Raw genomic sequence first — 9,936 nt, forward strand, 5'->3', positions numbered from 1 at the left:
CCAGTTAGACCGTCCCTCCTACTTTGAGGAGCACGGAACGCGCGTTACCCCTTACTTCCACCGGCAGATTGCCGGTTGCCACGGCACGTGAATGTAAATGTCCCCGACCAAGCCAACGCCGGCTACTTTCCCGGCTTGATTCCCCACCCACGCCGTGTGTCCGTGTAGTCTCGTGAAACGTGTATCGAAAGAGCCGCGTCCCGCCGATTCTGATTCCGAATTCGCCACCGAGCGCGTCAACTATTTGAAATATTACCGCGTACCTTCGCCGAAACATCGTTCCATTAGAACGAAACGTCGCTCTTTCTAATGAGAGTCTAGAGATTCTTCGTAACGTTATACTATTAATCGCGCATTTCTAGCGATCAATCAAATTTATGAGAACTGGATTCCAGAATTATAAAATTCTTCGAATGACAGATTTTTCATTTGCTGCTAATTTCAAACGTTAAAAAGTTCTCTCGTGAAAAAGCTTCAATATCAATAATAAAAATTTAGAGAAAAATTCGTAATAAATTTCTTCTTTAACGTGGAATAATTGACACTATCGATCGTGTTAGCACTTCAAATTTAAACTCTGGACACTTTATCATACGTATTAACCTCGTGAAAATCAAAATAGGAACTTCGGCGTTTAAAACCGGGACAACGAAAAGGGAAGAAAAATGAAATTCCGTGAAGAGGATAAACGTTAAGGAGACAACGAGACTCGTCGTGGAAATTTGAAGTTTGCACGAGAGGCGTCGTTTAACGAATTCTTTTTTTCGGCGACGAGCAACCCTCGGGCACGTCCGTCCGTTACGTTGCCATATTCTCGTCACTCTCTTTCCACGTGGTCGTAATTTATGAGCTTTAATTAGCCAAGATGCCCGAGGCTAGACCGGCTCCTGGGCATTATCGTAACTAACCCTACCACCCTCGTATCAGTGTTACCACCCCGCCCTGGAAACTCAGGCTTGCAGTTACCTCGTTGTCATGCTCGTCGTCAACAAACGACCAAGCCATCGTTAACCTCTTAACTAGGTAAGACGATATTTTCCGTCGTGCAGTTTCGTAAGTAACTTATAAACGATTCGTCGCGACATTTCTAAAAGTATACCGTGTACTATACGATACGAAGTATTGTGATTTACATTTGACGTAGCTCGTAGGATAGGAGATATAAATGGAGAACCGTCTTCAGTATGAATACGAAGAGTGAGATTCGTTGTATAGGTATTGTCTCTTTCTATTCTGAGTTGCTGTAACTGTTGCTTAAAATACGCGTACATTGTGTCAACGAAGACGAGATTTCTCAATAAACAGAACGTATGTCCTATATTGGAGAATAGCAGAGATAATAGTAGAGAGTAGTAGGCGGAAAGTTGTATTGATTGTATTGATATTTTGCACTTGCAAATTTCACGCGAAAAATAATTAATTATCGAGTAATTAAATTTCCAAACGTAGTGATTTCAACATGGGAAAGCATTCCCCGGTTAAGGAATAAAGCCGGTGCTTGCGGCGCGGCGACGCGTCGAGTGAAATGTACAATTTTCGCGTCCCGGGGGCTAAAACGACCGAATCTTTTTCCTTTCGCGCGAATATCGGACGATATCGATTCGCGGCGATTATTAGTCGACTAATGGACAACATATTTCTTTGGACGTTATCGTGCCGATCCTGCGGGGACAGGAGTCGGTGACCCTTTGTTCCGCGATACAGCCTGTTGCTCCACGCTATTTATAAGGGGTTATCATTTTACGCAACGAATTCTCGAAAATTTGCGACCCTCCTCGATCCACGTCTAAACGTCTAAACAACCAACGTATAAATATCGCGGCCGCTTACGAGCGCATGAAAATTTTATCGAGGACGGTTTTTAAAATGAACGTTACGCGGTAATTTTCATCGCGGAAAAAAGTGATTTATCTGTCAAATATAAACCAGAAGTTTGTACGTCGTCGTATCGTATCGTGACTTGTCGTGCAATATACTTTTTATAGAAAACAAAAAAAAAGTAATTAGGCGTTAAGAAAATTTGCGAAACAAAATATATACATCAAAAATTTAAGATTTCTCGGCGGTTTGCCATTTGAAGGAAAGCAATTTTATAGCAAGTCACTCGCTCTAAAGAAGTTTGTATCATTACGTGACTAATTACCTGCAGCACCGATTTGTCCAAGCTCGCTACAATGGCGGAGGGTGAGGAAGAAGGTGAAGGCGAGGACGAGGGTGAGGTGGTATAGACCGAAGAACTAGTGGTGGTAACGGGGGTCGAGGGTGTCGAGGGGGCAGGGGAAGGTGTCAACCCCCGAGGGCCCCCTGCAGTTGCACCCGATGCCCCCGGTGCAGCTCCTGCAGTCTTCTCCACTTCTGTAACAAAAAGATCGAGATTCCATTACGCACAAACACGATAAAATTCAAATATCTCGTACATAATTTTATTTCCAAGTTCTTCACGTCTTACGCTAAAAATATGTACCAGTCACAATCAGAATGCAGATCTCTATGCATTTATGGAAAATTGATAAGTTCACGTTATATAACGATAATACTCGTTATGATATTTAGCGAACGAACCAAATGCCTCTATATGAAAATTCGCAAATTATCAGATGAATTACTCTCGTGTAACATTTTTGGAAATACTAAAGAAAACACTGTACTTTAGATATTTCACATTCATTTTCTCAACATTAAGTTTTATTCCTATAAAATTAGAATTGTCAATTATAGTCGACGATATGAACCGAACTAATGATCATTTCAAAGATCCGCAGTTTACCTGAATTAACACAGCAAGGAAGTTACGTCTAGACGTTCAATATCGACGACCACGGAGAATCGTGAAAACCGATATAAACGAGCCACCAAGAACTATTCCACTCGACGACTACAAAGTCGTCGGAATTCAATACTGTCGGCTTTGGTTTTGAAATCATATCTCGCCATCCAGTGCACGTCCTAACTATTCAGACCATTCTTTTCCATTTTCTACCTCAAGTATTCAGATCCAAGTTGCACGGGAGTATTGGATCGCGAATAAGTTGGAATAATACAGCAATAATTCAACTGCACGATAATTTTTCACTCGGCTTGATTCTTTTAAATTCCGTCACTCCGTTCGTTGACATTTCAACGATTCCACGTTCCAAAAGAACTTTACTCGTGCGCATTTTCAGAATCGCTTCTCACTTCCTATCTCTAGCACAAACATTACGAATTCTGTTTTACGACCCATTGTACGAGACGCAGCGCGTGTTCAAGAGAAACGTTACATATTTATACAGACACTGTATTCGCGTATTCGTAGTTCGTATAAATTCTCACGCTCGTACTTTGGAACAGGTAAGCTGTGATAACAAGATTATACGGAGGATTTAAGAGCTGACGATTTCTAGGCAATTTCATACTTTTACAAGTATATAACTTACAAAAGTCCACTCCGCTTTCGTTATTTTATATATATTACATATATATTTTCGTTATTTTACTTTATATATTATTTATATATTATTACTATTTTATATTTTATATATTATTTACATATTACTATTATTTTATATATTACTTTATATATTATATTTTTCATACATACTGTATGTATCGTTTGTCCTTATGCATCTTCGAATTCCCCACGTAACGACGGCACGTAAAAATCAACATGTAACGCACCATCACACTTTTCTTTTTTACCAAAGCTTCACGATGGAACCGTTCTTTAACCGTTCGTCAATTGCAATAATCATATTGGAATGCTTGAACCGTTTCGTTCTCGACGAGAGGCAACTCACACTGATTAACTTCCAACAGCTTCGTACATACAATAAATTCGAGCAAATTCCCTAAATTATTAATTCAAGAGCGCGCGAGCACGAGGCACCGATATTTTCGTCTTCCGCCAACCGGAATCGATATCCGCCGGGCGAGTTCACGTGTGAATTATACGGCTGGCAGGTGTGTGAAAAAAAACCGTCGTGACCCATTTCGCAGCCGGGGGTGCGGCTCGAATTCGGCTCGAAACTCACGCCGCAGCGAGAAAACTTGTAATTTTCCGGTCGGTCGGCAACATTGTATTCTTTCTCACGCGCGGCGATAGATAATAGGAACGAGAGAGAGAGAGAGAGAGAGAGAGAAGGAGGAGGAGGCAGAAAGTCCCGGCCGAAGGAAGTCGGGACGGAACTCGGTTTCGAGGCACGTAGCCGGCCGAAGGCACGGTCAATTCATTGAATAGGAAAGTAACTTTCATAGTTTATAAGTTTACCCTCGGCGAACTCACTTCGGATCGAGTTAGCGGGCAAGACGCGAAAGAACGAGAGAAAGAGAGGAGAGGAAGATGAGACACAGTGCTCCTCCTCCTCCTCCGCCGCTGTCAGAGGAGATCTCGAGCGAGGAATCTTTCGAAGATGCGTTTAATATGCTCGGCTCTAATGTAATTGAAAAGTTTCGTTTTCGCTGACGGTCGATTTGCAACTCGAAAAGCTTCCGTTCGAAATTCCATAAATTACCCGTCCCCGATTTCACTCAAACGCTTGAAAATATACCCCTTGGTCGGTCCTCTGTTTTGCGTTCCGGATAATATTCGCCAAATCCAATTAGACGCGTGGGCCATGTCGAATCGCGGTTGATAGTTTCGTTGATTTATCATTTACCGCTGGAATTCTCTATCCGCCGCTAATAATTTCACCGCAGAGTCCTGGCGTGTACGTATTTCTCGCGTTTAAAACGGAACGCGATGATATTAAAACCGGGGAATAAAGTTGGGAAAGGAAACCAGCGGCCCCTGATACCGCTTTATTACCGCTCGTTTCAGTCGCGAAACTTCGGGAATTCGCTTTCTCGTGTTTACAATCTTCAAACTCGGACCTCGCGGTCGAATGGATTAATTTAGCCGGAGAGGACCGTTCTCCGAATTGATACATGCAAATTGATAATGAATTACAATCGCGACCAGTAAAGATGTTTATTCTCAAATGATGTAAATTATTACACATCGATAAACTAGCTATTTTAAACTTTATTTAATTCAATCCCAAATTGTCAAACTCTTCAATATCCTATTCAATTAAGAGTATAAAATTTAAGCAATTTAACAATTTTTATTAAAAAAATTTAGTAATTTCTCGTTTCGATTCTATCTCTGTTTCTCAAGCTGCAGGAATTTTCTTGCTCGTTAAAGACGGAGAAAAATTGGGACATAAATTCACGGAACGTAGGTAATAAAGAATAAAATGGTCCGTTTACAGCGTTGAAAAAGAAACTATTACTATAGTCGAGGCAGACGAGATCAAAGCTAAAAGTTAAAAGTCAAAGAAATCGAAGTAGAAGGCAACAGTGCGCGTATTCTAAAATAACCAAGAGAATGAAAAAAAGTCTTTATCTTTAAAGATAATTCATCGACTTAACTGCCCATGGATATCAAAACGACCGAGGTAATTTTGGTGAAATATCTGGAACGCGACTGATACGTGAAAATATGGCGCCGCAGATGGTAAGTTACGTAGCGAAGTTGGTCGGAATCCACTTTCGCGAGAGCTATTACATTTTTATTTCGCCCTGTCGTGACATTATCTTAACAACCGACAAGGATAGGGCAAGCTTTCGTTTTATTGCTGAATTTCGTTACGTTCTTGCCGAGAAGTCGGCAACAGAAGTCGGAGAGAATGGAGGGAAAGTTTAAGGAAGAACGAGACGAACGGCCAAGAAACTCGTTTGCCCGTGTAATTACTCACGAGCCGTGCAACTTTCACGGACGAAGAGAAAAATATTCAGTGGTATGTATCTTAATGCATTCGTCAAAATCATCCTTCTAGCGTTCAAGCGAGCAGAAAAGGAAGCATTCGTTGCTCGCGGCGTCGTCAACCGGTCAATCGCGAAACAAAATTCGCCTCTTTACCTTGAATTTCTTCTCAAGAGCTAAACGGTTATTGATAAATTATTGAAACTCACGGAAACATTGCCTTTTTGAGGATATTCGTAAAGATAAAGTAAGGAGGATGAAGCTTTAGGAATAATCGAAGAGACTGGCGAACTTTGAAAATCTCGTCGAATGTAAAATAGTACGAAATACTCTAGTGACGTATATGATTATTATTAAAGTGATAAAGTGCAACAAGTAGATGTACTACATTTCTGTCTCAATAAAAGTTGGCAATAGTCTTCTCTAGCTAAATAAATGCAAAAAAAAAACAATGTTTCAACAAATTTCGATTGGGCTGTGTTGGGTAAAGTAATTAAATGAACACATACGTTTGCCTTAAAATGTAATTAATTTCTAACCACACGTTCATTGCGTAATCTGATACTTAATTGTTCAAGCTTGCTTCAAAAAACAAAAATGTACGATCTCGTTATTCGTTCAACGTCGATTTCAAAGCGAAAAATCGACAAGTAACATTTTCATCACATTCTGCTGTACCATCATCGAAAAGGAAACGAACGCATGCTCATAAAAAATTGTCCGACACGTATGGTGAAAAAGCTTTAAAACTAAAATTGCTAAATTTCTACAACAATTTCAAGAACTATTGACAAGCATGTCAAATCGTTCTTGGAACTGTTTTTTTGTCTAAGAACTTTATCGAATCGCGGAATCACAAAGTTGCCTAGACGACAAAAAACAATCGAAACAAAATGGTCAATACATTAATAAAGTTTTAGTTTCTCGTGGAAAATTCGTCTTTCATTCGCACACAAAGAAAAAACCGTAGTTATTGTGTTGTTCGGAAAGTAATTTCATTTTTTCCGACGAGTGTTCACGCTGTAAAGAAAATAACATGATTTAAAATGAAGTTAGCTGGTTAAAAACAATACAACTAACGAGATTCGTCGTCCCAACCTAACAATCCTCCACGTTCACTGCCGTTTCACAACCAATCGGCATCGATTTATTCGTAGAATCGCGCACGACTAAAACCGTCAAAGGGCAATTAAAACGTCGCCGGATTCCAGCGACAACTTGTTCGTACAGGTGTCGGGCGAAGTTATTCCTGACGCGAAGGTTAAACAGCGAAATTAACGGCGGGCCGGTGTCGCGCGATTTATGGGGTAACGCGGAAACTCCATGATACACTGCACGTCCGTATTTGCGTGCGTGCACCTGTACACCGCGCGCTTCCCATCCGTATGTGGCGCACGAGAGCGTCGACTTCCTGCGAGGTGCGAGCAAGACAGAAAGTTGAGAGACTCGCCGGTATACAAACCTCGAAGTATACCTCGAACTTCTGTCATAAGTTCCTACCGCACCAAGTCCTTCTCACATTCCAGAGTTGGATAGTCGGCGAACTTCAGTCGCATGTTAAATATATATAATAACGACGCGAGTTACAGAGCCTAGTTTCTACCCTCGCGCTGTCCGCAGCGTCTCGAGCTGGTTCCCTGCGTGATTGACAAGTTGTCTGTGCGTAATTCCCAAAAAAAGTCCAAGAACAATGCAATCTCTAATCACGCCCGGCCTTTAAACTTCTTCGTCGTCGTTTAACCCTTTGCGCTGAAATCGAAAATCTTTTGTCCCAAAATTGCAATGTTCTCTCAGTTTTAACTAAATTTAAGTATAGCCCAAAACAAACAATAAATTTATTACTTCTGAATAATTTCTATCCGATGATATCATACCGACGAGTTCGAAAAGAAAGCGACGAATAATTGTATACGGTCTGGTCACTCGTTGTGGTCCGCAATCAGTTGCACAACGACACCGAATGCAAGCTTGAAGCATCTAACGAGGAAAGAAGCTTTAAATTCGAACAATAGTTACCCGCAGCGTCGTTGGACTATGCTAATCGAGAAGGAAATCAGGTCGCATCAGGAAGAAACGGTACGGTGCGAACACCGTTTAAAATTCTCCTCGTCTTTTGTTTTTTAGGAGCTTTAGCGGTTCACGTGTACACTCACATACGTGACTCGTATACAGTGAGAGGATTTTTCATTTTTTTTTTTTTTTTTGTTTCTCTCCTGTTTCTCTCCACGGAACGGAGAAAAAAAAGAGAGAAAGAAATTCGCATGCGCGGCAAAACGTCGCGCGCACGTGTGTCGAGGCAGCGTCAAGCGATCTTAGGTGGAATAAATCAAGTACAATTCCCGTGGGGAATGTTTGTCATGCAAGGGATCTGTTTGACTGGCGCAGATGGGGAACGGAGGTTGGAGTCTGTGGAATCTCGGGGATCGAGTCGATTTATCCAATTAGTCCTGCAAAGAGCAAGCTTCGACAGTTGGAGCTATCGGCGACGGTAGTGTGAAACTTGTATCAGAGAAATGGATAAAAAGAAGGTAAAAATGCACCATTTCCTATAAATCTACAAGAAACAACAAGTCTAAATAATTTAAGTTGAAAGAGCAAGAGGATAGAATCATATAGAACTCTCAGTCTAATTTATATATATATATATATATATCTTTTAACACTAACGTGAATGACGATCTTATTTGAAAATTTTAAGGCAAGAAAAAATGTAATATTATTTAGTAGAAAAATTATTTTTAAATTAATCAAATTAAATTATCAAAATAACAATGTATAGAAAACATAGTAAATTATTAGATTATTTTAGAGAAATCACAACTACTTTATTTGCGTAAAAATACATAATACTGTAATAGTTATTTATAACGTATTTTATAACGAAAAACTTTACAGCAAACTAACTGAGATTTAGGCCCTTCTCTAATAGTCTCTATTGGGCGGGACAGTTGAGCTAACACTAACGTCCGTGTTATAAACTTAACAAAAAGAATGAAAAACAAAAGCATTTTAAAAAAAAGTATAAAAACAATAGAATGTCTAAGGAGTAAAAAGTCTCCATGGCTCGCGCGATACCAAAGAAATGTTTTTACGGAATGAGAGAAATGATGTATTTCCTATATTACTTATATTATCATGGGCTCGAGAGAGTTGAAGAGTACCGTATAATCATACACCTTGCCGAAACGCGAATCGTTTTACACGTGGTATTTGTTACAAGGCAGACGCCACCACACGCCATTCCCCTTTAATTCGGTATCTGTAACGCGAGGGACTGGGCCGCGAAACGTCGCTGAAAGCGAGGGTGCTTTCTGAAGAGGACATTCGTAACACTTGTCGCCGCAGCAGCTGCCAAGAGGGAGTTATTGCTCTCTCATAACAACGGCAACAGGGGTGGAACTTTTCCAACTGGTATACCATCAACGGGAATCAGACGCCTGGCCAACGTTGGTCTTTGAAAACGCGTCAGCTCTTTATCAAAGCTAACAAGAAGCGTTGACTGCCGCCGCGCGTCCCTCCTAACCGAGTGGCTGTCGCGCAGAAAAATCCATCTTGCCGCGTGTGGTTGTCGACACCAAGTGCTCGCTGATACAACAAACGCGTTATGTATACAATATATATATACCCTGTACATAACGTTGTTCACAAGCAGTCCGCGGCGCCACAGCGATTGATAAGAAATCTCCATCGTGATATCGCGCCTCTTTCAATATCCACAATTCTACACGCTACTCTCTCCGTAACTTTTGAATCGGATTATTACACACAGGAGCCGCCACAAGACCAGCAAGGAAGCAAAGGAGAACGCTTGGCAACTAGAGAAGAGAGAAGCGTCTCTCGTTTCGCGAGAGACGAATGACGCCGTGCGCTCGCCGCTATTTGTAAGAACAGAGAAAGGTTGGTGCGACGCGCGTCGCGCGATTTATTCGCACGTACGAGGCGCGCCGCGCGGAAAAGACGAGCTTCAGTCGCGACACGCGGTGGTTGAACGAAAAGGGACAAGAGAGAGACGCTGGAGAACAAGCACGGGGAGAAAGGTGGGAAAGAGAAAGGCAGGGGAAACGAGAGGTAGAAATCCCTTGTTAGCAGTAGGTAGGTCCGCCGGGACAAGTGCCGCGGGGGGGGGGGGGGGGGGGGGGGGGGGGGAAAAGTACGAAGGCAGACGGCGAACGAAGAGACGGAATGGGAGAAATAACGTTTACACGCGTACATCG

General features: G+C 41.6%; 1 protein-coding gene across 1 annotated transcript in view; it reads right to left on the minus strand.

Moving 5' to 3' along the window:
- Positions 1-2,071: 2,071 nt before the first annotated feature.
- Positions 2,072-9,936, minus strand: part of LOC122527210 (dystrophin-like) — a gene marked incomplete at its 3' end in the record, with an annotated part of 86,765 nt that continues 78,900 nt past the window's right edge. Inside the window, exon 34 of the mRNA XM_043651192.1 lies at positions 2,072-2,355. Within this exon, the coding sequence (XP_043507127.1) occupies positions 2,072-2,355 (284 nt within the window). The remainder of the gene's footprint in view (positions 2,356-9,936) is intronic.

Source organism: Frieseomelitta varia, unplaced genomic scaffold (assembly GCF_011392965.1).
Source record: "Frieseomelitta varia isolate USP_RPSP 00005682 unplaced genomic scaffold, Fvar_1.2 scaffold_213, whole genome shotgun sequence".
NCBI lineage: Eukaryota > Metazoa > Arthropoda > Insecta > Hymenoptera > Apidae > Frieseomelitta > Frieseomelitta varia.